This window comes from Suricata suricatta, chromosome 1 (assembly GCF_006229205.1).
Source record: "Suricata suricatta isolate VVHF042 chromosome 1, meerkat_22Aug2017_6uvM2_HiC, whole genome shotgun sequence".
In the NCBI taxonomy this organism is placed as follows: Eukaryota; Metazoa; Chordata; class Mammalia; order Carnivora; family Herpestidae; genus Suricata; species Suricata suricatta.
This window is the reverse complement of record NC_043700.1, coordinates 135,037,091-135,064,511: the sequence shown is the minus strand read 5'-3', so window position 1 is coordinate 135,064,511 and position 27,421 is coordinate 135,037,091. Positions and strand designations below refer to the sequence as shown.

The 27,421-nt window shown below is 46.7% G+C and overlaps 1 protein-coding gene across 1 annotated transcript in view; it reads left to right on the top strand.

The window, feature by feature from the left end:
* Window positions 1–27,421, top strand: part of SHROOM3 (shroom family member 3) — a 62,071-nt gene that overhangs the window by 20,100 nt on the left and 14,550 nt on the right. The window contains exons 5-9 of the mRNA XM_029951738.1: window positions 4,565–7,748; window positions 13,814–13,887; window positions 19,664–20,560; window positions 21,706–22,197; window positions 25,028–25,178. Of these exons, the coding sequence (XP_029807598.1) occupies window positions 4,565–7,748; window positions 13,814–13,887; window positions 19,664–20,560; window positions 21,706–22,197; window positions 25,028–25,178 (4,798 nt within the window). The remainder of the gene's footprint in view (window positions 1–4,564; window positions 7,749–13,813; window positions 13,888–19,663; window positions 20,561–21,705; window positions 22,198–25,027; window positions 25,179–27,421) is intronic.

Sequence of the window (27,421 nt, the reverse complement as noted above, 5' to 3'; positions counted from 1 at the left end):
AAATGCAATTGTGTGCTCCTAAAGAGTGAGGCCCTGTGGGGCCTCCTCGTGCCTAGCCCACACAGGAGGCCCTAAATCTGGTCATTCTGTGACTTAAAAACCGTGGGCTGAAGTTAGGACTACTGTAGTCAGTGCTCAAAAGAGCTGCATGCAGGAACTATGGTGAGCTCCAGGAGGCCGCTAGAGAATGGCGGAAGTGTGGTAACTCTGAAGACTGCGATTGTGCACTTCCTGCTTCCTCTTGCCCATCCCAACCTCCAGAGGGGTTTAGGTAGGTCGATGTATCACTGTGCTCCTCCAATGCAAGCTTCAGGACAGATCCCCCTGGCCATCTGCACAAAGCAATGTGTGGGGTACAAAGGGAGAAAGGCACGTTCCCATTACCCACCGCGCCACAGACCTGAGTCTTCTCTTCTTGCCCGGCATGGGTCACCCTGTTGTCTGGTGTGTTTGGTCTACACCGCAGGCTTGCAGCTGCACAGAGGGTGTCACCCCAACTCTGTGTTCTGCTCAGAGGACCTGACACTGCTGCTGTCAATGGAGAAGTGCCTTAGGCGCGTTCTCAAGGAGAGCAGTGGCATCTAGTGGTCTGGTGTGCCAAACCAGTTGGGTGGCATCCCTCTGGCAGCCTTCTTTTAGTGCCAGAAACCCAATTTCAGTCCTAAATTTATGGATCCCATTCTCATTAAGAAGCAGGAGAATCAGGGAGCTTGGGGGAGAGGGAAGCACAAGACAAATAATTTTAACTGCCTGTGAGCTGGTTTAGATCTGAATTTCATAGAGACTGTATTTTAACTGCTTCCTGTCAGACCCAAGTCACTGTCTTTTTGCTGTTCTACAGAAACCACACAATGGTCCTCAGTATTAAAATACTTCAGAAGAGATCTTGAAAAGTCACATAATCCAGCCCCCTCGTGGGAGGCCAAAATAACAGTATCAAAATGCTAAAGAACCAGTACTGTGTCTCGGATGGTTCTATTTATTGAGGGAATAATGCTGAACAACACTTAAAAAGTCCTCACCCTATAATATTTGTTTACCAAAGTCTGTTCCATAGAATAATAATCCATTTAGATGCTTTTTGGGAAAAAAGTTTCTAGGACCAAAAGAGAATGTAAGATCATGACCTGAGCCGAAATCAAGAGACAGATGCTTAACCAACTGAGCCACCCAGACATCCCCTAGAAAATACTTTTAAACACACTCAATAAACAGTAATATTATAAGAATACATGGATCTACCACAGAATTAAAATTTCATCATAATTGCTTCAGATCTTAAGCATTACAGATACAACGGAAGACTCATGTAATGAAAGGGATAAAAGGTGATGTTAAGCAGTGGTAAGTGCTATGAAGGAAGTGGCAGACTAACAGGGAAGAATGGGGGAGATGCTCTTTGGATAGTTCCCAGGAAATGTTCCCTCAAGTAGAGACTGGAACAAAGGGAAGAAGCGAGCCGGGAGAAGAGCCCAGGCTGTGGTGGGAACAGTAGGCACAAAGGCCCTGAGACAAGGGTCTGAATTCCAGTAAGGAGGACATTGCACTGGAATGCACTGAGCAAAAGGAGACTATGAGGTTGAGAGCCAGCCAGACCACAGGAAGCAGCTCGACATACTTATCTTGACTGTAAGGCTGTCTCTGTGTGGCCTGGAGCTGCGGGAATGAAGACCTCAGTCCAAGTTGTTCTTACCCACTATTAAAAGTACCATCTTTGGGGGGCGCCTGGGTGGCTCAGTTGGTTAAGCCTCCGACTTTGGCTCAGATCATGATCTGACAGTTCATGGGTTCTGGCCTTTCATCGGGCTCTGTGCTGGCAGCCTGGAGCTTGGAGCCTGGAGCCTGGAGCGCGCGCGCGCGTGCGTGCGTGTGTGTGTGTGTGTGTGTGTGTGTGTGTGTCTCTACCTGCCTGCCCCTCCCCCAAGTGCACGCTGTCTCTCTCCCTCTCAAAAATAAACATTTAAAAATGAAAAATTTTTAAAAAGTACCACCTTGGAAGCAGGAATGGCAAAGATAATCAAAATGGCTACTTCCAGAAAGTGGTGAAAGAACTTTGCAGAGGGTGGTGTCAGCGCACTCAGTGGCACAGTATACCACTTGGTCCTATTCCCCACTCAGCGTGGGAATGGGGACTCCAAAGGGACGGAGCCTTCCCTCAGTACCACAGAGCATGTTGTAGTCCTCACATGGTACATTCCACCTGAGGTTTGGTGGGTTAAGTTTCCTTTAGCTCTAGAACCCATTCTACCCTTGCTGTGCCTAGAGACATTTACACCAGTGACTTTGTATTTCTACACATCACCTACATTTTGAGGTAGGTTAGTGATGACACTTGTTCCCACTTGATAGTGACACTTTCAGTTATTCAGTTTATTCTCTTTGACTTTGTGTGTTCCCAAGCAGATGTGAATTGTCCATTCAGTGAAAGACTGCTAAAACTCTGAGCAGTTTGGAGGGGGATTGAGTAGTGCCTACCACCTGCATGGAATTGGTGAGCAACGAAGCCATTGTGGCTGTACGGCTTCCATTCCCACTGCAGTAGGAGCTCGGAATCTTCTCTTAGAGGAGATAAAGGGAAGTGTAAGTGGGTCACGCGGGATTATCCTCAACTGAGCTGTCATGTACATTTTTAACACCAGTCTCTTCATTTGAAAGAACTAGGAAGGCAAGGGGAGGGGTAAAATCTGGCAGTGACATAGGCCATGCCATTGAGTGCCAGGACCCATATCCCTAATCTGGCTGCCTCATGAGCTGTTCCTTCCGGTCTCTCTTGAATTTATACCTGTCCCTCGTTAAGTAGGATGCTGCATTCAGTAAACTGCCTTTCTCTAAAAAAAGAAGAGTTACATTCTTGAGGTGACTTGCTGAAAATATACCTTTCCTTGAATTCCAGTGCCAGTTTTGAGTCAGAATATGATCCTTTTTGTCTCTTGACATAGACCTTGGATTTAGGCCAGCCATAGAGCCAATAAGACACTTTCTTAGCCAGTAAGACACTGTATTTACTTACATGAGATCTAGAAATACAGTGATAACCCCATAAATTTTAGTAGTGCTTAAATGGCAACTCATTTAAAAGTAGAAAAGCTTAGGGGCCCCTGGGTGGCTCAGTTGGTTAAGCATCCGACTTTGGCTCAGGTCATGATCTCACAGTTCATGGGTTAGAGCCCCGAGTCGGGCTTTGAGCTGACAGCTGGGAGCCTGGAGCCTGCTTTGGATGGATTCTCTCTCTCTCTTTCTCTCTCTGCCCCTCCCCAACTTTCCGCCCCCCCCCACGCTCTCTCTCTCTCAAAAATAAGTAAAAATATTTTAAAAAACTTTTTAGTAAATTAAATAAAAGTAGAAAAGCTTAGCAAACACATTGAGTGATTTACCCTTTGGTAGAGAACAGTGAGTCACAAACATTTGAACAGTTTTGAGATTATTGTTTGATTTTTTTTAACCACTTATTCCTTCCTTTTAAAATTTTTCATGTTTGTTTATTTTGAGAGAGAGGGAGAGAGAATCCCACACTGACAGCCAAAGCCCAGCACAGAGCTTGAACTCACGAACTGTGAGATCATGACCTGAGCCAAAATCAGGAGTCAGATGCCCAACTGACTGAGCCACCCAGGTGCCTCCACTTATTCCCTCGCTCCCCCAACATGCTGGGTGAAGCTTACCTTGAGTTTATAATTAAAGCTAATTGTAAGTAAGTTTGTTTTCAGGCAGCGTTCTGGGGTATGCCATGCCAGGATTGAAAGTCATTCCCCCTCTTGCTGGCAGGCTCTGAAAACCACCTGGAGGATTTTGTAAAGCAGGGCTTACCTTTCTGAGTATATGAAGGAGGCTCTGCTCAGGCTTTGGGAAGTCATTCCTAGGGATGGACCCCTGCGATTAAGACTTCTTAGCAAGCTTCCCTCTCCTGTCAGTCTTTTCTGACTCCCATTTCTCTGCATTTCTCTCATTCAGCTTTGTGTTTGGCTTTCTCACTACAAACAAATTGTCTCTAGTACAGTCGAGATTCTAGGAAGATTGCCAGGGTGTAGCCCTTCAATTCCATAAAAAGGAAAGATACTAACTAAAAACATACACGTGTGCACACGACTCTCCCTCAGTCGGTTCACGTGCCTGGTCTCAGTGAGCGCTTCCCCTTCTTCCCACAAACAGCCCCAAGGGACACAAAACTGCAGTGTCTCTCACTCCTCCTCCTCTTCCTCTCTCCTTTCCTCCCCCACCTCTCTCATTTCTTGGCACATGTAGAATGTCATTTGTAGCACGTAGCAAATCACATCAATGTGTTGCCTGTGCTCAAAGGTCACGTGGCTTCCTCTGTGCTCCCCGTTCCTCCCCTTAAAAGCCTGGGTGATTAATTAGAGCCACATAGGTTACAGTGCTGGACAATTACTCCTAATGACGACACACAAGGAGGCCGAGCAGGGCCCAAATATGGCCCTTTTCACCCACCCTTCCAAAAACCAAACATCTTGCACAGAGTACATTTATAAGCTGGGTCCTGTGCCTGTAAGCCTACCAAATGGTAACAGCTCAGTGGTGCTGACTGCTTTGTCTCCCGTTCTTCCAGCACCTCTACCAGTGACCTCTCCAGTTATGACCATGCGTACCTGAGGCGGAGCCCTGACCGCTGCAGCTCCCAGGGGAGCATGGAGAGCCTGGAGCCCAGTGGGGGATACCCACCCTGCCATCTTCTCTCCCCTGCCAAGTCCACCAGCAGCATTGACCAGCTCGGCCACGTCCACAACAAGAGAGACTCAGCCTACAGCTCCTTCTCCACCAGCTCGAGCATCCTAGAGTACCCGCCCCCTGGCATCTCCAGCCGGGAACGTTCAGGCTCCGTGGACACCACGTCTGCTCGGGGCGGCCTCCTAGAAGGGATGAGGCAGGCAGACATTCGCTATGTCAAGACGGTCTATGATCCCCGGAGGGGAGTTTCAGCAGAGTATGAGGTGAACTCTTCAGCCCTGCTTCTCCAAGGGCGGGAGGCCCGAGCATCAGCAGATGGTCAGGGCTATGACAAATGGCATAATGTTCCTCGGGGCAAGGGGGCACCGCCCCCATCCTGGAGTCAGCAATGCCCCAGTTCTTTGGAGACGACCCCTTCCAACCTGCCTCCTAAAGTTGCCGCACCCCTGCCCCCAGCTCGGAGCGACAGTTATGTAGCCTTTCGGCAGCGAGAACGGCCTAACTCTTGGTCTAGCCTTGATCAGAAGCGGTTCTGTCGGCCTCAGGCAAACACCACAGGCTCCCTGAAATCTCCCTTCATAGAGGAACAGCTGCATACTGTACTAGAGAAGAGTCCAGAGAACAGCCCCCCGTCGAAGCCCAAGCATAATTACTCCCAGAAGGCCCAACCTGGCCAACCTCTACTGCCGACTGGCATCTACCCAGTACCTTCTCTGGAGCCACACTTTGCCCAGGTGCCCCAGCCTTCTGTGAGTGGTAACGGCATGCTCTATCCGGCGCTGGCCAAGGAGAGTGGCTATACAGCTCCCCATGGAGCTTGTGACAAGATGGCTACCTTTGACGAGAACGGGAACCAAAATGGATCTAGCCGGCCTGGGTTTGCCTTCTACCAGCCTCTAGAACATGAGTCAGTGTCCCCGGTAGAGAGGAAACCTGAAACTTCAGCCAAATGTGTCTCCTACAAAGTCCATTTCCCTTCGGTACCTGAAAATGAGGAGGATACCTCACTGGAGAGACAGCTCACACCTCTCGAAGGCAACAGCCCACATCCCAATGAGAGAAAGAGCACCCACAGCAACAAACCATATTCTAATTACCACAAGGTGGGTGAAGACCAGAGGTCTTCCAGGGCCTCAGAGCCTTGGGAGGGTGATTTACATGCAGACCACAACGCCAACCTGCAGCACAGGCTGGAGAGAGAAAGCCTAGGCCAGTACCCATCGAACAACTTTGGAAGGACCAAGTCAGCCTTCTCCTCTCTCCAAAACATTCCTGAGAATCTAAGAAGGCAGAGCAGCTGGGAGCCAGGAAGAGGAGCCCAGGAGGGCTACCAGGAGGGCGGGCCCACCTGTGTGGTCCACAGCAAGGTGGAGGATTCTGGAAGGAAAGCTGTTCCTGATCACAGGGTCCACATGGACAGGCCAGTTTCCTATCTGAGGCCGGAGGCGAGGACCAGTACCTTGGCCTCTTTCCCAAGCTCAGACCCAAGGTATGAGGACCCTCCCTCCCCACCCCACCAGCAGACATCCACTCTGGGTGGGAGGCGGCTCAGCTCCAGCAGTGCCTCGCCTCTGCAGGGCTTTCAGTATGGGAAGCCTCACTGCTCCGTTCTGGAGAAGGTTTCAAAGATAGAGCAACGAGAACAGGGGAGCCAGAGAACCCCAAGTGCGGGCAACTCCAATTATGGCCAGAACTACAGGCCCAACAGGACAGTTCCAACTTCTAATACTTTGGGGAAGGACTTTGAGGAGACAAAAGGCAATATCCGTTTTTCTGAATCCACTGAACCCATAGGCAGTGGAGAGCAGCACTTCAAAAAGGAGGAGCCAAAGTTGGAAGAGGTTACCTGGCAGCAGTTAAGGAGGGGTGCAGATGTCGGCCGTGGCCCCCAACTTCAAGGCAGTGAGCCCCCGAGGCGGGCCACTCACCTGCTTCGTAGCCAGAGCACCTTTCAGCTCTTCAGCGAGACAGAGGAGCCCGGGTGGCTGGAGGATAGGCCCAGCACGCCCGAGTCTCCGGTGCTGGACGCCCCCTTCACCCGAGCCTACCGGAACAGCATCAAGGACGCCCAGTCCCGCGTGCTGGGGGCCACCTCCTTTCGACGCCGGGACCTCGAGCTTGGGACACCCGCCGCTTCGAGACCATGGCGTCCCCGGCCCGCCTCGGCCCATGTGGGGCTGCGAAGCCCAGAGGCAACAGCTTCTGCCTCCCCGCACACCCCTCGTGAACGGCACAGCGTGACCCCGGCCGAGGGCGACCCTGCGAGACCTGCGCCCCCTGCCACCCGCAGGGGGCCGCGCCGTCGCCTGACCCCTGAGCAGAAGAAGCGCTCCTACTCAGAGCCCGAGAAGATGAACGAGGTGGGGATCTCCGAGGAGGCTGAGCAGGCGCCCTCGAGCACGCAGAAGAAGGGGCTGCGTTTCTCCGAGAGCACGGTGGCGGACCGGCGCCGCATCTTCGAGCGCGACGGCAAGGCCTGCTCGACGCTCAGCCTGTCGGGACCCGAGCTGAAGCAGTTCCAGCAGAGCGCCCTGGCCGACTACATCCAGCGCAAGACCGGCAAGCGGCCCTCCTCTGCCGCCGGCTGCGGCCCCCAGGAGCTCGGGCCGCTGCGGGAGCGCGCGCAGAGCACCTACCTGCAGCCCGGGCCCGCGGCGCCCGAGGGCCCCGGCCTTGCTTCGGCCTCCAGCTTCTGCTCGCTGCGGGAACCGAGCCTGCAGCCCCGCAGGGAGGCCAGCCTCCTGCCTGCCGCAGCGGTGGGGGGCATGGGGGAGTCCTCACGGGCCTCCAGAGATCGCAGCAGCTCCTTCGCTGGCGGCCGCGCCTTGGGGGAACTGCGACGTGGGGACCAAGCCCCCGGGGAGCTACTTGCTGGAGCTAACTATGGGCCGAAGGGCACCCACAGGGTGGACAGGACCCCCGAGGAGCCCTCCTCGTGGGGGGCTGCAGCCAGGAGGGCTGGGAAGTCCATGTCTGCTGAAGACCTGCTGGAGCGCTCAGATGTCCTGGCGATCCCTGTCCATGTGAGATCACGGTCCTCCCCCACTGCAGACAAGAAGCATCAGGTACGTGCAACCAGACGGTCCTGGGATGGGGCCCTTCTGTCCCTGGAGCTTTAGTGCGGCTCCCCTTTAATTTTCCTTTGACATGAAAGAGGGTAGCATTTGTTTTCATGGGGTGATTTCTTTCTGGGTGCCCTGATACCTATACAGAGATATGGATATGTAGATATATAGAGTTGTATAGGTTATCTTATATGGTCCCATGTAGCTTATATAGAGATATATGTACACATAGGGGTGTGTGTGTGTTCGGGCGTGTTCACTTCATTTTAGGAAGTTACCCATCTCTCAGTGCAAGAATGCATGATTTGGAAAAGTTAGTGATTATCTTTTTTGCTGCTTTTTGTTTTTTCCCCATGGAATAGGGACTGTGTCTTGGAATTTTAAAGATTTTTAGTTTGCACCCTCTTTCTATTAGACTTATGTATTTACAAAACATGTAGAATTACTGACTTTAATATAGTTATTGAACTCCTGGCCCTCAGCTAAATATCCTTTACCTTTGTTATCTCATTAATCCTCACAATTATCCTGTTTAGTTATATTACTCACATCAAACCTGTGTCGCTCCCTGCTCCCATCGGAATCCTTTCTGTGCACTATCTTGGGGGAGATAGGAGAATCATAGACTTCCAAATTCTCATGTAAAAGGATGTTCTCATAATTCCACTGGAAATTTCAGCAGAGCTGGCAATAGAACCTGAACACTAACTCCAGGAGTCTATCAGTTTCCCTAATTCTCAGTCGCTGCTCACTGCTCACGCTCTGCAGATCGAAGGCCCACCTCCTCGTTCCCTTCCCACCTAAGAAGATACCAAAAATTCACATATATGTTAGCACAGGGAACACGCCTCCACTGTCCCTTCTCAAATTCTGTTTTCCCCAGCAGAAAAGTCAATCATTTAGCAAGCATTTGTAGAGCACATGCTGTAGGAAAAGCACTGTACTCCAAGGCTGAAAGAAATACAAAATGAAATAAGGCTCATTCATGCCTTTCTGGGGTTCACAACTGATCAAGGAATATGAACTTAAATATAAATAACTAACATGACAAGCAAATGCTTTGGGAGCAGCGATAAATAATACGCTGTGGAGGAGAGAGTCGTTAATTCTAACTGAGGGGATCTCCGGGCTTATCGTGAAGGAGATGGTGTCTGAACCAGGCTGTGGAGGACCGGCAGGATGTTGACAAAGGACTGGGGGCTGTGTGGGAGAGGCATTACTTGGTAGAAACAGCTTCAGAGAGGTTGAGACCTTACTGCCTGCGAAGCGCTTTGCCGCACTGTTTCTGAATCAGAATTCTGTACCTATCTAGATATTTTCTGTTTCAAAATACCCAGAAATATTTTCTCCCCAGTATAAACCCACAAAAACAATTGCATAGAGGCAATGTTCCATAAACGTTCACTAACCTTTTTCCTCCTCAAAATGAAAACAAATCCATGTACGTAACATAAAATTTCAGCGAGTTTGATGGGCGTCAGGAGCATAGCAATCCAAACATATTCTTCTTAACTTTTCTTCCCATGATCTACAGAAAACAGAAATGTTTAGGTGAAAACTAAATCATCTTCTGCTATTTCTTTCTAGAGGGCCTCCTCCTCCCTTAGGGAATTGGTTCAATGGCCATGACTGTAACTTGGCTTTCTCCCCAAATACTTCTCAAGCCCAGTAAACGGGGAAATAAAGCTGGAACATAGATGGTATAGAGAAGTAATGACATTCTTCCAAATTCAGTTAAATATATTATTTGAAAAACTTTTTTGAAAGACAAATACAGAACATTATTTACATCCTCTGCAATAGAGAACCATATTTAGATATTATTTAATTTCGGGACTGTGATGCCAGAGGGGGAAACATTTCAAAATGAAACGCTTTATCTGTGCTATTTTGCTCCTACACATTCTGAAGATAGAATATCATCCCCCAGATTGTGATGGAGCCAGGCCTGTGCTCCTGAGCTTCCTTCTTTCATTCTCTCACCCAGCAGCCAAACCTTGCCTGTCCGGAGACCAGGTCCATGGCAAGGTCTGGTCCTTGATTCTTCTGCATACAGCCATCATCTACCCTATTTGTAGAACTGGTTAAAACACAAAACTAGGCTCCACATCATTATTGTGGCTATTATTTCAGGATATTATATTGTTTTTTATTTGCATAAATTCGAGAAACTTCACCATTATTATTAAGCTTTAATGAAGGTAGTTAGTAAGAATTTGTCTCATCCAAGCTTTAGAGAACTCTGAGAAATTAAGCAACCCTGTGGAAACTGTCTGCCTAAGTTAAACCCAAAATATGGAGTCTATTTCTGGTGCTGGCTCAGCCCATGGCAGCCTGAACACCTGCTACTTGCTCCTGCCACCCAGATGCTAGAGCAGAGTTTTACAAGCTTTTGACAAGGATTCCATTCCTTTTCAAAAGTCCATTATTGAGGACAGTTTCTGCCTCCAAAACAAGGTCAGCATAGAAATCAGTTCTTCCAGGAGCACCTGGGTGGCTCAGTCAGTTGAGCATCCGACTTCGGCTCAGGTCATGATCTCATGGCTTGTGAGTTGAAGCCCCAGGTTGGGCTCTGTGCTGCCAGCTCAGAGCCTAGAGCCTGCTTCTGATTCTGTGTCTCCTTCTCTGTCTGCCCCTCCCACGCTTGCTTGCTCGCTCGCTCGCTCGCTCTCAAGTAAACATTTAAAAAAATTAAAATATTAAAAAATCAATTCTTCTGTTAATAAAAATTGATCACTCTTGGGTCTAAATAACTGCAGAAGGGCACCACCGCTTGTAGCCTGAGACCTGCTCGGTCAGCCAGCAAGCCTGGGCCTCTCAGTAGCCAGCTATGTCCTCTCTAAAACATGCAGCCTCTTATTCTCCTGTACCTCCTCATCATATGAAAAGTGTAATTACAGAACAGTGGGTATTAGTGATGGAGCTGATGGGCACATCAAATTCTTTCCTATTTCCTCCTTCCTATGAAGCTTTAGAAAATTTAACCTTTTTAAAGTGGATGGGCACTGCAAAGCTGCCAGAGAATATCCAAGTATTTCTGCTTTGGAGATGGAAATTTACACCTATTCATTGCATAGACTTAAAATACAGCGAAGGCTATAAAAAGAAGCCTTTGGAGAAATAAGATTCCTGCCCGAGAGTTGTTTTTTCCAGATGCTGAGTTAGAGGCTTCCCTCCTGCCTGTTTTCTCGGAGACCCTGGTTCCTGATCTATAAAATGCTCACCATGTGATGGTGTGATAAACATCATTTAACTGCTGAGGAAATTGCTTCGTGCATCCTACCATGTTGGATGTAGACTCGATTCTGTAGAATGCAGCTTGTAAATCACTTAAGCACCCCTTTGGTAAGCACCCATTCAAGCTTGTGCATAAACAATCTTCTTTCCACCAAAGGGAAAGTTACAAATAGCTAATAATAAATATTTACTATGTATGTACCGATTGTTGTACTACGTGTTGTGTAAGCATAAAAATCATCCTTACATCTATGCAAAGTAGATACTGTTGTTATCTCTGTGTTACAGAAGAGAAATCTGAGCACGGAAAGGATGGGAAATTTGCCCCAGGTGGTAGGAGCCAGGTTTTGGCCCCATGTTGTTGGGCACCAGATTCTGCAAATCACAATACCATGCTCCCTCCCTGAATAAAAAAAATGAGGAGGAGGAGGAGGAGGCTAGCATTAAATATCTGAAAACTTCAATGAATTGATTTCATTTTAACATCTACTGATAAAAGTTTATTTAAATGTAAATAACAGTAAATCTCAAGTGGATTTCTGATTCATTTTAGCAGATACTTCCAACTGATACTCCAAAGTAGGTGAATACTATTGTCTTCATATATCATTGGCTCTGGAGATATTAAGTAATTTAGAACCCAAAGCAAAAGTGAGGATCAGGACTCCATAAGCTTTAGGTTTGTAGTTTTAAGTTTGCTACTCCTAATGAAGAATAAGAACTGGGGTATTTTTCAGTCAGTCATCAGATGCTTATCCAAGTGTCACTAGAATAACTCAACACCTTGTATTTCTCCCAGAGCCATCGCTTTCCCCGAAATTGCCATAAGTACTTTATACTTCTTAACAGTTTATAGAAAATAAAGTCTTCTTTGGCAGTGAACATACGCAGTCACAGCAAGTAAATGCAACAGAAATTGAGGCTCCTTGGGCTTGTACTGGGCTGGACTTCTGTACAGATGGTATCGTCATCAGCAGGAGATTTAGAGAGTTCTCGCAATGGCCTATGTATAAGTGGGGCTCACTTCTTCATTTTTTTTTGGTGTTTTGCTGTCCTATGAATTTTTTTTTCTTCCTTTATCTTATGCACACCCACATAAGTATCAACTTAAGCGTCTTATTCTGGGGGCCAACTCATGTGACTACAGAAATTAAACTCATACTGAAATTAAAAGGAAATAAGAAAAATGGGAAAATATACCTAATTGTTAGTGGGTAAGGAGCTTAAAGGGGAGGTAGAAGCATTCTCTCTATTATTGGCAAAGCTGTACATTCTTGTCCAGAGTCGGTGGAACAGGGAAGGACTTCAAAAGGACCCAAAGGTTTCATGGAGAGCAGGAATTCTCATTCCCTCCTACAATATTTGAGCAAATCAGAGACACATAGGACTCCTTTATCTCAAAGCACAGAAGTCTCATTGCATCCAGCACAGTCTCTACTCACCTGGAAGATTCCAAGGAAAAATCTAGGGCTTTCAAGAGGTGAAGGTTTGGATCCTACCTCCTCCACTTCAACTGAGGCCAAAATACTTAACCTCTCTGAGCTGCAGTTACCTCCCCCCTTTGCATTGTTATAGATTAACTTACAGGACCGGCAGGTGCCTGATACAATTCCAGGCACATAATTTGAGGATTATAAGGTACTTAGCAGAGTGGCACTCAGTAAATGCAATAAGGGATCGCTGCTATTAATGATATTCAGGTGTTTTTTTCCCCTTCAGACCTACTACTGCCTTTGGCTCTTTTCTATCGCCTTTGAGTACCCCTACCACTGACTGGGCCAAAAAAAAAAAAAAAGTGGAAATCAATTATCCCATTGGACAGAGTAAATGGAGAAATAAGTTGCTAAAACTAAGTGGAAGATCATAAATAATTGAAAATTAAATGTATTATCAATAGCAACATCATTGTCTTCATCAGGGACCTGTTCACATGGGCCAAATTTTATGCTGTTGAAAAGTCACCAAAACCAAACAAACCTCACCTACCACCCTTTTGGGAAACCAATATATACCCTTACTAAAACCAAAAACATGGGTGCCTGGGTGGCTCAGTCATGAAGCATCTGACTTTGGCTCACAGTTTGTGAGCTTGAGCCCTACTTTGGGTGAGCCCCACTTCTCTGCACCCGACTTTTGTCCCTCTTCCCCTCCTGCAATTCTTTCTCTCTGCCTCTCACTTGCCCCCTCTGAGTAGGTAGGTAGGTAGGTAGGTAGAGATAAAACTGAAAGAAATGACTGCCCCCAAAAAGTTACCAGAGTCACTGATGATACATGTGGGTGAGATGTTTTTCCTGAAGAGAATATACTTCAACCTGCTTACAAGCCAGACACATTCCTTTTTTTTTTTTCAAATTATAACTCGGGCATTTGAGATTTTTGCTGCATTCAATAAACTGTCCTTTTCTTGTCGCCTCCCATATTTCCCATTGCTGTTTCAAAAGTTTGGTCCTTTGAATTAGTTGTCATCATTCTGTTTCAAGTACAGCAGTTATTTTGAACCCTAGAGATAACAGTTATCAGGCTTCTGCTTAGAATACGTCCTTGTTAGGAGAAGCACCCGGTGAGACAGACTGAGGTGCAAATCCTGACTCTGTCACTTGTGACCTTGGGACAGTGAAGTGCTCTGGGCTGTCCCCTCCTTGATGCACTGGGGTTCAGCGTGCTTCCTGGAGCACTGAGGATGAGGTGGGCTGGTAGGTAACAGTGCTGCCTTGATGCACTGAGCAGGCATCCGATAAATGTTCCTTTTTCCCTCCTACCTCCACCCTCTTGGTAAATTTCAGCGTCCATTTCTTGGGAATAACACTGTGCCTTTCTTCTGTTTCAAGGATGTGGTTTTGGGGGAAAACAACGGCTTTGGCCCTGTGAAGGATCCAAGTTATTTGGCTGGCCCTGAGTTCAGGTATGTACATGTATTTGTGATGCCCTCTGCCTGAGGAATGCCACTGGAGTTCAGTGTTTCTCTTCCTCTCTCCAAGGAAGGGAAACAGGACACTAAAGATGTTTCATAGTATCATATGCTGCCTCTTCCATTTGTCTAGACCATAGGGAACTTCTGCATTTTTTTATTTATAGATGACTTCCTCTAAGGATGAGACATCTTCCAAATAGATTTTGAACGTGTACTGTTGAGGCAATGGTTGACTTGAAGTAAGTGTCACCTCAGAATAGCTCATGGAAATGCTCTTCTCAGGCATATCCTGTGTTGGCTCTCACACATGGGGCCTCGCTTGTGTGGCTCTCTTCTAGTCCTGTGCACAAAGCGCCAGGTCTGGTGACTAGAACACTAGAGGAAGAATGACCATTTCATGAACAGCTTCACAGAGTAAGACAAACTTACAGGAAGCACACAAAGTAAAAAGTAAAGGTCCCAAATCATAATTTATAAGCACTTAGGGACAAAAAATAGTAGGAAGTTAAAAATTGCCATCAAAGTAATTTCTCCTAGGTAGAAAAATATAATGGATATTTTTTTGGAGTTTAACTTTTTGAGCTATTCACATGGAGCTTAAGTAGAAATTTCTAAGGAATTACTCCTGAAGCACATGCCTGTATGTGATTTTAATGCAGCATCATAGGGCTGTTTATAGCCCTACTACATAATTTATTATTACTAATGATAGTGCACTTACATCTTCTCTACTATTTTCCATGTTTTTTAAGCCAGTTTCTTTTTCTTATATTTCATTCAATCATTTTCTTCTCTCTTATTCTATACTATTTCACATTCTCAATAACTCAGCCTAATACTGTCACTTACAAGCAGCCTGCGGGGGACCAACCCACGCACCACAGTCGAAAGGTCCCGAGTAGGGGGGTTGGTGTCGGCGAAAATATCTCTAAGAAAGAAGATGGACAAGACGAACAAGACAGATGCGACAGACAACGTGGATGGTGGTTGGTAAAGCCACACTTTATTAAGATAGCCAGGGTCTTATATACCATGGGTGATTACATCATTTCTTTAATGGTTACATAGTTCAAGATTTTTGAAGTAAAGACATGCTCCGGAAAAGGTCATTTTTATCAGGACAGTAGTAAATAAAAGGATCAATCAAGTCATTACAAGGGAGGGATTCCCCAATAATAGCCTGGCCACAAGTGGAAGATGAGCCTGAAGAATTCTATGAGGAGAGATTTACATTTCTTAAGGCCCTTCATCAGTGATGCATGAGCAGGATGCTTATCCTTTAATAAGCAAATTTTATGGCAGAGGTTTGGGTTAACTCCCTACACCAAACAAAGAGCTAGAAAGCAAAGCCAGGGGAGGGCTGGAGCCACTGACTGAACCAAGTTGATTCAAAGCCTAAAAGTACATGTCTCTTTACAAAGCAATGAGAAAATCATAGAATGAACAGAAGCCACATGTGCGGCCCAGGAGGCCAAATATTGTTTGAGGGTTATTTTTGCCTACTGGGCCCCAACAGCAGCCTATGTGGTATCAGGAAGTGAGTATTAAGTTACCTTCTTTATGACCAAGAGCAGACTTCCATGGTCACGTGCTCTTGCTCCCGTAACTCTGCCTAAAAAGAAAATATTCAAGGTGAGGCTGAGGACTTTGGTTAGTTTGGGTGCATTGCCTAAAAGCTAGAAAGAAGGGAAAACTAACAGTGACCTAAACTACTGCCAGAAGAGAATTTTCTGAAGTCAAAGGTGAAAGTAACTCAACCAAAAAAAAAAAAAAAAAGTCAAATACCTCAGAAGTTGAGGGGTGCCTGGGTGGCTCAGTTGGTTAAGTGTCCAACTCTTGATATCAGCTCAGGTCTTGATCTCATGGTCGTGAGTTCAAGCCCCAAGGTGAGCTCTACACTGGGCATAAAGCCTACATTTTTCTTTTTTAGGTTTATTTATTTTGAGAGAGAGTGAAAGCAGGCAGGGGAGGGGCCGGGAGAGGGAGAGAGAATTCCGAGCAGGCTCCATGGTGTCAGCACAGAGCCTGATGCAGGGCTCCATCCCACAAACCGTGAGATCATGATTTGAGCCAAGACAAAGAGTCATACACTTAACCAGCTGAGTCACCCAAGTGCCCCAACTCTACTTAAAAAACAAACAGGCAGGCCTGGGTGGCTCAGTTGGTTAAGTGTCCCACTTCAGCTCAGGTTATGATCCCATGATCCGTGAGTTCGAGCCCTGTGTTGTGTTCTGTGCTGACAGCTCAGAGCTTAGAGCCCGCTTTGGGTTCTGTGTGTCCCTCTCTGCTCCATCCCCACTCATGCTCTGTCTCTCCATCTCTCAAAAATAAATTAACGTTAAAAAAAATGTTATACACACAGAACTTGACTAGACATTTCTCCAAAGATGATAAAATAATGCCCAACAAGCATATGCAAAGATGCTTCACATTACTGATGATCAGAGAAACACAAATCAAAACCACAGTAAGATACCACCTCATACTCATTTGGGTGAGTGCTGTCAGACAGATAGGGATGTGGAGACGTTGGTCCCCTCCTACAAACATGACTAGTTGGCTCCTGCCACCCTGCCACCTCTCATTTATAGCTCAGTAATAAATCTTTCCCTCCGCCAAAAATAATTGTTGGTGGGATTGCTAAATAGTCTCAATTGCTTTGGAAAACAGTATGTAGGTTCCTCAAAAAAAATTAATCTACCATCTGACCCAAGAATCCCATATCTGAGTATACATCCGTAAGAGTTGAAAGCAACGTCTCAGAGATATTTTCATACCCATGTTCGTAGAATCACTACTCACGATAGCAAAGAAGTGGAAGCAGCCCAAATGCCCATCAATAGATAAACAATATGCGTTATGTATATACAGTGGGGTATCATTTAGTCTTAAAAAGGGAATTCGGACACATGCTACAACATGGATGAACCTTGAGGACATTATGCTAAGTGAAATAAGCCAGACACAAAAACATGAATACTCTGATTCCACTTATATATGGCATCTGTAATGTAGTGAAATACATAGAAACAGAAAGTAGAGGTTTCAAGGGCCAGGGGAGGGGAAAAAGAGTGTAACTTAGGTATAGAGTTTCAGATTTACAGGAAGAGAAAGTTTTGTAGATCTGTTGCACAACAATGTGGGTGTACTTACTACTAGACTGAACATTTAAAAATAGAGTAGTAGGCAGGGGTACTTGGGTGGCTCAGCAGGTTAAGTGTCCTACTCTTGATCTCAGCTCAGGTCATGATCTCTGTGCTGACAGTGTGGAACCTGCTTGCGATCCTCTCTCTCTCCCTCTGACCCCTCCTTGTTGGCTCTCATGCACATGTGCGTGCTCTCTCAAAGTAAATAAACTTAAAAAAGAGTAGAGTAGTAAATTTTGTTATGTGTTTATCACATTTTAAAAAAAACTATGAAGAAAAAAAGACTAATTGCTTTCAAACTCCATTCTTGAACATTAGGATTCCTGGATACTGATCAATAGATGTTTGCCTCTCACACTCTAGTATAAAAGAGACTCAAAACAAAATCTCTTTTACCCTCCAAAAAATACAAAACAGCCACCAACGAGAAGCATTCTCAACCAGACTAAGCATTTAGCTCTGATATTACCTTCAAATATACACAACTGAAGTATGGCTCATATAAACTAAGAAGATTAAACATAAACTAAAAATATATCAAAGATTAGACATGCCTGGGTGGCTCAGCCAGTTAGGTGTCCGACTTCGGCTCAGGTGGTGATCTCTTGGTTTGTGAGTTCAAGCCCCGCATAGGGCTCTGCAGTATCAGTGCAGATCCTCTGTCTCCATCTTTCTCTGCCCCTCCCCCACTCTCTCTCAAAAATAAATATACATATATATTGTGTGTGTATCAAAGTTTATTTGGGCTTTAAATAAGGAATAAATATTGTATTTTGTGGTTTTTTAGTGATGTTTTCCCTTTGAAAAAAACCTCAAAATACCAATATAATAAAATGAGGGTAACCAGGTTAGTCATTAAAACAGATTTCAGTTATTCTGTGTCCTAATAGAGAATATGGAGTTTGAAAAGAGTTTATATCCTACAGTCTAAACAGCAGTTGGGCAGAGTTGTTCAACAGACATTTACTGAGAGGGTACTTTTCTTTTAAGTTCATTTATTCATTTTGAGAGAGAGAGCAAGAGCAAGAGCATGAGTAGGGGAGGGGCAGAGAGAGAGGGAAAGAGAATCTGAAGCAGGCTCCACATCAGCACAGAGCCTGATGCAGGGCTTGAACTCGTGAACCGTGAGATCATGACCTGAGCTGAAGTCAAGAGTCAGAAGCATAAGTGACTGAGCCACCCAGGTGCCCGAGTACTTTGTACCAGGTACTGGGGATACCAAAATGAGCAAGACATGAGAAGAAAGCACCCCACTGAATCTCCTGCCTCTGGGTTTTCAGTACCCCCATTTGAGAACCCACCAAGAAGTACAGAGTAGCCAGTCTTCCATATTGAGAGTTTCCTGGTAAAGATACTGCCTCTAAATGGAAAGGATATTTGAAAGGAAGGGAGGGGTTGCATCTGAGGAGGGGGGCTCCTTAACCATCTGCATTTATGATACAGAAAAAATGACATCACATGAAGAGCTGATCTGGCTCTTTGCAGTCTTTTCCTTCCATATGCTGCGTTATCCTTGCCCATCACTTGGACGGTTTTGTGACAGGCCCTGGCTGGGGTTCTCCTGGGGACTGAGCCACACCTTCCCTCGGGACTCAGATCTGCAAAATGAGAAGTTCCATCTGCTCTCCAGATTCACTTGCATACAAGTCAAGGAGATCCAAATGTGGAATTTTCAAATTAGGGCGGTTTGCTGGAGCTCTGTTTTATCTCCACATTAACTCTTGGGTGGCAGCAGGCAGTGCTGCGGATCTGTTTTGTTTTCTTTTTTCCCTCTAGAGCATAATAACAAAAGTATTAGAAATCATTGGGGTTTTTTCCTCAGAGCCTGGACAGAGGACAGGTGTTTCAATCACCACGTACCCCATTTGCTCATTGCTATTGCTCTCTCTCCCCAGAGATAACTGCTTATTAGCTCCTAGAGAAGACTCTCCTCTCTTTCCTTCCATTGTAAAAGGTGAAAACACTAGGAGACTAAGAGAAAACTGTAATTAAAACGTCAAGTTCAGCAGCCCACACGTGTTTCCAAGCAGACCTCTCCAAGGGGATCACACTGGGAGAGGATCAGACAGAACTTTCTCCCCCAGAGTAGTCCTGAGAGGGGCAGAAATGCACCTGTTGCCTTTTGTACCCTGAAGTCTGCCCTGAGAAACTGACATATGTGGGATGTGTGGAGGGGTGGGGGGTCAGTTGAGAGAGGGCTAAAAAAAGGAAATGCCTTGTGACCCCATGTCTGCCATCTGACATTTTTCTGTAGGACTTTATGCCTGGCATCTTTTTTTTTTTAATGTTTATTATTTATTTCTGAGAGAGAGACAGGGAGACACAGAATCCGAAGCAGGCTCCAGGCTCTGAGCTGTCAGCACAGAGCCTGATGTGGGGCTTGAACCCATGAACCCCGAGATCATGACCTGAACAGAAGTTGGACGCTTAACCGACTGAGCCACCCAGGGACCCCTCCAGGCGTCTTTTTTAAACCTGGTTCTTCGTATGAGCAGCCTATGGGACAGTGTGTTCTCTGAAGTCCTTCTCCCTAAATGCTTTTTCTGTCTGTGTAATGAACTTAGGGTTCAGAGTTTGCTGCTTCTGAGCTGTAACCCCTGTGTTTGTATATCCTGCTCCAGGCCACTCAGTTGTTCAGAAAGAGGCCATGAAGACGCGCTGTTGCTCAAACACCATCCTAGCCTTCGTTGGGGTGGTTCAGGCTACAAAGCAGTTGGTGCTTCCTCCGTTCCCAGCGAATGTCCTGGACCGCTGGACCATCAGAGGCAGGCCAGCAGAACAACGCCTTGCCCCAGACTGCTACCCACAGGAACGCAAGGGCATCTCACAGACCCTAGGGCCGCATCCCTGACCCCGCTCAGCTCAGCTCTGCCTTCCCCTGTTCCCTCCAGCTCCCAGGCTGCAACCGATCAGCTGACTGGAAGGGACTGTCAGACAGGGCAACTGCCTGTTCCTCCCTACGCCCCGGCAGTGACGCACAGAAGCAACGGTCACAGCCTGGTGCAGCCTGCCAGTCCAAGAGGCCACGAGCCCAACAGCCCGGAGCATGGGCTAGAAGAGGCAACGAGAAAACAGGTCTCACTGCCTCAGCGGCCTGCCCCACCTCGGGTGAAGTGGGCCCACACGGTCCGAGAGGGCAGCCTCCCCGAAGAATCCTCGTCACCTGATTTTGCAAACCTGAAGCACTACAAAACGCAGCAGACCCCTCCCAGCTCAGGCAGCACTCTTGACTCGCCTCTCGGGACCCCAAGCACTCCGGGAAGGATCTCCCTCCGAATATCTGAGTCAGGCCTGCTGGCCTCCCCACCGCCTCGGGAAGATGATGACGACGAAGTGTTTGTGAAGGACGTGTACCCCAACGCCGCTTCCAGCCCCACATTTGAACTTCCCCCACCCCCACCGCCTCCGCTGAGCCAGGACGCCCCTGTGAATAGCTTGGATGACTTTCCTCCGCCTCCTCCCCATGCCCTGTATGAGGCAGAGCCAGACGGTGAGGATCACAAGGAGCCCTGCTCCAGGTAAGTGGGCAGACTCTGGCTGGAGCAAGCCCCCAGTTCAGGAACAAAAGGGTGCCCCTCTCCAGTAAGAGTTTTACACTGCAGGCTCCTCAGATCTTCCTTTCATTGGCCACGGGAGAGCCCTGGTGTGGAGATTTTCTATAGAGGCTTAAGTCATGCAACTGGCAGAACGCTTTCATTTGTTTTCCTTGGCAGGTCGTGACCCTAGTGCCCAATACTAACATCAGGAACAAAGGAACAGGAGTAGTGAAAATGAACACCAAAGCCCAAAAGACATAGTTCACTTCTGTGGACGTGATAAGTTCAAAGGGTCTTAAATAAATAGCATCCCTCATTTCTGCTTGAGTTCTGAGTCAGTTAAGAAGTAAGACAAAGGAGAAAAACCCATAGAAGACAGAAGTGTCTTTGTTACTGATAGAGCTGCTCCTGGAACATATGGCTTCTCTCAAGTGTAAGTGAGCCTCCTGATGGTGAACCCCAAACAGGTTTACCTGCCTAGTCTCAGGCCGTGCTAGGTACACACTGGGTGTGTGTGTGTGTGTGTGTGTGTGTGTGTGTGTGAGAGAGAGAGAGTGAGTGAATGGAGAGAGAGAGAGAGAGAGGTATAGATTAGTCTACAAGTAGCCTTACTCTCAAAAGAAAGAGAAGAGGCTGGATTATGGACAGACCATGGTCCGCTTTCTTTCCACAGTCCATGTCCCTTGGAAAAGATACAGAATAGAGCTAAAGGTCAGTAAAGTTTGGGGAAAACCTCTCAGAAGCCAGAAGAATAGAGAAGCAGCATTTCCCAACAAATACTTCCTAGGACAAGCAATCTCTAAACACCAAAAGAACATGTTGCCTTTGTGGTTAACTCCTGCTCACCTGGACCTTTCAGAAAGCTCTGGAATCTCACAGCGACATTCACCAAAACTGAATTCCTACTAGATCCCTTAGAAAGTTACACAACTTCCATGTGACCAACTGCTGGGGTGAGGAGAAAGCCCTTAGGACCTTGCAGTTTGTGGGGAATGACTACCTTGCCCCCCCCCCCCCCCGACCATTCCTCATGTGGAAGCCACAGTCCTGATGTGGAAAACTTCTCCCTCAGTCTTTTTACCCTTCTGTTGACTCCTCTCTTACACTTTCTTCTTTAATATCCCTAGCAGCTCCAGCAAATTTGCCAAGGTGACAGTTGCCAAGGAGAGGCCCGTGCCTGGTCCAGTCCATTCGGTTGGCAATCAAATACCAGCTTCCAGATCCCAAACTTCTATCAAGGGCCCAGAAGCCAACGAGACAAACCCACCCTCCACTGTGGGTGCTCTGCCCCAACTTACTGGGGTTCTTGGCAAGCAGCCAAGCCCCGGGCAGCCATCTCCCATCCCCAGCCCAGTTAGTGGGACTCAGGGTTTAGAAAAGAATGTTAGCTCTGGTCCTCAGAAGACCTCAGAAGACATCCGAACAGAGGCTCTGGCCAAGGAAATTGTTCACCAAGACAAATCTCTGGCAGACATTTTGGATCCAGACTCCAGAATGAAGACAACTATGGACCTGATGGAAGGTTTGTTTCCCCGAGATGTGAACTTGCTGACAGAGAACAGCATGAAGAGAAAGGCCATGCAGAGAACTGTCAAGTGTGCAGGATATGAAGGCAAGAGGTAAGTCCCTGACACTGCCCTCAAAGAGACTTACGTTTACCCTCTTCCACGGGGATGGCAGTAGATCTAGGACAACTTGTGTGACATTTTCCTGCTTCCAAAGATTCTGACCCAAGAGTGATACTCCATCTCAGCCTTAGCAGAACAGCTCTGAGGAGTAGAAAGTGGGGCAGATTGACCTTGAGTTACTAGGCACTTGCCCAACAGCAAAAATAGTAATGGTGGTGACAGTTGCCATTAAAACCATTAATATTGTCGATGTTGTTTGTGTTAAGCTTTGTATTAATTTTTTATGTAACATTATCTCACTGAATCTACACAAGAACCTCCTGAGGTAGAGACCAATCTTATCTCCCTTTTACAAGTGAGGTCACTGAAACACAGAGAAATTAAGACCATGCCCAACCAAAGTCCTGGAACATGTGAGTGATGGTGTCTGGATTTGAAGTTGGCACAGGGGCTGTGTCTGCTCTCTCAATGATTTCACAGTGCCCCTAACTCAATAAGCGACAGAGTCACCTTTGCAGACAGCACCACAGGGGTAAGTGGTGAGCAGAGCGGAGGCCTCCTCAAGGTAGAGGTGAGCACAGACTCTAAGAAGGAAGAGAGTCGCAGGGCGCCCGGGTGGCTCAGTGGGTTAAGCATCTGACTTTGGCTCAGGTTGTGATCGCATGGTTTGTGAGTTTGAGCCCCGCATTGGGTGAGCTCAAGCCCCATTTCGGGCAAGCCCCTCTCCTCTCTACCCACCTACACCCCTCTCCCCCTTGCTCACTTGTGCCTTATCTCTCTCCAAAAAAAATAAAAAAGATAAGCTATTCCAGACAAATGGACTTATAAACTTAGTTACTACACTGACATACACTGACATGCACCCTTTTCAAGAGTTAGGTGGATATTTGTTTAATCCTAAAACTCGAGAGAGATCTGAACGTGGGTGCCATCTCATGTGCCGTCCAGCAGCGAGCCTCTGCTCCTGAGCTCCCCGCCGGCACATGTTCACAGTCGTGCAGTGCACCCCAGCCCCGGCCACAGGGCCGAAAGGACCCTGAGCAATCTGTATTTTTCAGTCTTTGGACTTCTCCTGGCTTATCACATGTTTTCTTATATGTTCGTTTTCCTTAAAGGACTAGTATGGGAAAGGTTTAGAGTGGTTCTTGTTTTCTTTTTAATTTTCATTGAAAACTATGTGGATTGATGGATGGCCCTCCACAGTTAGTGGCTTCTAGACTAAATAAAAACAGAGCTTTTCATCTAAATTTGGGCTTGCCTTCAGAAATTTCCAACTGATCCTGACTAAATTACTAATAGGAATACTGTGTTTTGATTTGGGGAGGGGGAGAGAGGAAGAGCAATGGAGTCCTTACAAGCTCTTTGATAGGTTGTTGGAGACTCTCCTAATACACGGCCTGAACCGTCCCCTCAGCCACCCCCTTCTTCAGATTTGGCAAATAGAGACTTATCGAGGTGAAGTGACTTATCCAGGGTCAGGTGCTTAGCACACATCTACTGAGTACCCACAGCGTGGAAGGCAATCAGTGCCACGAAGGACCAAGAGATGGTTTCTCTGGGTGTGTCAGTCAGTTCCCCTTGGGTAGGTGTGGTGGATCCGAGTTAGGGGCTTCCATTCATTCCATTCTCTGACCACTTGCTAAGGCCAAGGCAACTTTCAAATACATCCTTAGCAAAGTATTTCCCAGCATTACCACGAGAACATCCGTGCTCTCAATTTAGAAATGTAATGGTCATGTAGCTTTTGCAGCACCGAGACCTTCTGGAGGAATTTCAAAAGGACGGCATGCGCCATCTTCTGGTGAAGACCAGCATTGTCCTTCAGTGCATGAGCCTAAGCACTGTGAGGTTTAGTCAATCAAATGCCTGAGAAGCATTTGTAATACAATATATCTGGGGGGGAGGGGGCGCGAGAAGCATATCAGAAGACCTTTTTCCTATTTTTTCAATTAACTGAATTAAATGTAACTATATTGCTTAGAAAAATAGTCCTATGAAACAGGAAACTAGTAAAAATGATTTTTTGTAGCTCTTTATTCCATAGTAAAATGATGGCCCTAGATGTTAAAAATAGAGCCACAAAATTGAATACCTCTCCAAGAGAAACTCACCTACTTCCATGGAGTCATTTCTTCAGTTAGTAGGATCTGACCTGTACTCTGAAAGACAGCTTGGTGATAATCCAGCAGAGAACACTAGACATCAGGTTTCCCAATCCTAGTTTGTTCTCCAGCCTCGAAGCCCCTGCTGTGTAACTAAGGAGTAGACTTCACATCTCGTATCCACTGGCCGGCCAGCTGTAGACTTCTTAGGCTTACCAGGGCTATCATGCCTACATGAGAAGGAAACATGGTAAGTGTCCATGCAACAAGTATAGTAGGCATCAGATGACGGAAAACCCTGGAAGAGTTGGAAATAACCCACAGTCAGAGACGGTGTAGCATCTTCAAAATACCCTCACACTCAGGGACTCCTAGCACTCCCATTGTCCTTCAGTGAACTAGGGGAGTCAATATTGTTCTTGTATTTATCACAAGGAGAAACACGCAGGGAGGTCAAATGACTTGCCCAGAGTCATGTAGCAAATCCACAGGCCTGATTTCCAGGCTCTTTCCCCTCACTCCTTTGGTGTTTTCCAGCCCAGCTCTGCCTGGCTTCCAAGAGCCCCATACATAGTAATCACACACTGGTACATATTTACTCATCCTAATTTCTGGGAAGGGAATCAACAGAATTTTTTGCACCTTTCTGAATGCACAGACATGTGGTAAAATGAAGCTTCTGGAATGTGCTATATACTTCTTGGTTTTTTTTGCCCCAGGAATGAAGACAAGGAAGTGGTGGGCATGCTGGTCAACTGTCCCGCCTACTACAGTGTGTCTGCTCCCAAGGCTGAACTTCTGAACAAGATCAAGGATATGCCAGAAGAGGTGAATGAGGAGGAGGAGCAGGTGGATGTCAATGAAAAAAAGGTAAAGGAAGAACTGGGGCCTGTGCTTCTCTCTCCCCAAAAAGACAGTCAAGGTCTGAGTAGGGATTCTGGCCCCGTAGGTCAGGAGAGGAAGAAGGTTCTGTCACATCACCGCCCATACCGCCATTGGACTCTTGACTTACATAGCACTTGGAGTGATTTCCTCCTTGCCTTCCTGTCATTTTCATTTTTACAGATGACAAAAGTGAAGGTTATTAAAGGGAGTAAGTTACTTCCGAAGAGTCTCATAGCTGGGACTAAAATGCAGCTGCCCTACCTTAACTTAGTCCAACACAGGCGCCCTAATGCTCTTCTCTGAGCTGACCAGCGAATACCCGTGGTCTGTGTCATTTTTCTTTCATGTTTCATAGTCAAAAGAGAAACCAGAAAATGTAGAAACTTTAAGGAAAAAGACAGACTGTCAAAAGGCACTTCTAAGAGGTGGTAATGTTAATCTTTACGTTTCCCCCAACTCCGTCTGCAGCACCCCAATGAATAGCTTGGATAATTGTTAGCATTTGATACTCTTACAGAAACGATAAATGTAAAACATTTTTAAAATGACACCACGATGCCGCTGCTGCCTTCCCACACACCCTGAAGCTCTAAGCCCGGCTGTGCCTGCAGGGGAGAAAGTCCTTGCCATTCCACTTTCCCTGCAGCCCCGGAAGGGCCCCTGCCACTGAGCTTCCAGCTCTTCGCACGAGCCAGGCCCGCACGCCGATAAAGGACTCTCTGTTAATACTTGTCTCTTGCTGGGCCTCGAATGTAAGTGGTTCTCTGTGTACCAGTTCCAGGAGAAGCTTTCTTAGGTGATTCTATTTCATTTGCTCCATGTGTCCCGAGCTCTCTTGTTTCTGTGTGGAACGAGACCACAGGACGGAGACCCTGGAGCAGGGAGCAGGGAGCAGTGGGGCGGGAGGATTTCGCGATGTCAGAAGCACCTCCGTCGGGGTGTTCTCCCTCCGCTGCTCCAGCTCTTCTGGCCCCGTGGACTCGCAAGCACAGGGCAGACACACTGATGCAGCCACTGAGTACCGAGCTCTCCCAGCCCAGGGCTTGCCCATTTGAACACCTGATTCCAGGCACCCTTTCCGGCATACCCTGCTTCCAGTGCTGCCCAGTGCCCCCGTGTAACGGGTCCTCTGGCGAGGGAAGAAACCACCTGCTCTAGTCTCTCTATATTTATCCCAAAGAGGGAGCTATATAAACACCATTTCAGGTGCCAAGTTGCCACAGCCCCTTTCACTGAATATTTAGTTTTTTTGTTTTGTTTTTTGCATTAGACATACCCTCTTTTATAGTAGCAGTGTGACAAATTACTCATTGCTTTTTTCTAAAAAATGCTTTTCCATCAGTTTATCATCAGCCTCTCACTCTGATGATTATGCAGCATAAGTATTTTTAGATTGAGACTATAAAGGCACAGAAGATTAATACTCACAGGAAATAACATTAGGTACGATGTGCCAAGCACTTCTTACGTTGTTAAGTGTGGGCTGTGTTTTTCATAGCGCTGTATTCTCTTTATTTCCACAAAACTGCTCTGACGCCTAGACTGCCACTTACACTGAAGTAATCAGGAGTCAGGGCCAGAGAAAATCAGGCGCTCAAGACAAAGGGACTGACGTGGATAAGGGCCCAGAGGTGTAGGAAAACACAAGGAGTGTGTGTGTGAAGAAAGGTGTTGCCAGCAGTTAGATACTTTGGAATGCAAAACAAAACGAGGCACGCCTCAGTGAGAAATGACCAAATTTAGAGGCTCACACAGGAAGGCCACAAATCCCATAAGATGAGGCTGGGAGGCTCCACAGGGGCCAGAAGGTCATGGAGGTCACATGGGGCTTTGTTTGAAATGCTGAAGAGTTCAGATCTTACTGTGTGGCACTAGAGAACTCTGTGAGATGTTTTTAATGAACTACAAGCTTAGTCATGCAGGGTCGAATTTTCTTTAGTGTTATTTGTGTTTATATACCTGATTTAAAAACAGAAAATAGGGGGCGCCTGTCCTGGTTAATCATCCAACTCTGGCTCAGGTCATTGAGTTTGAGCCCACATCTGGCTCTGTGCTGAGAGCTGAGAGCCTGGAGCCTGGATTCTGTGTTTCTCTCTCTCTACCCCTCTGCCTCTCACACTCTGTCTCTGTCTCTCTCAAAAAATAAATATTAAAAATTTTTAAACAAAATATGAAGGGGCACCAGGGTCGTGCAGTTGGTTAAACATCCAACTCTTAATCTTGGTTCA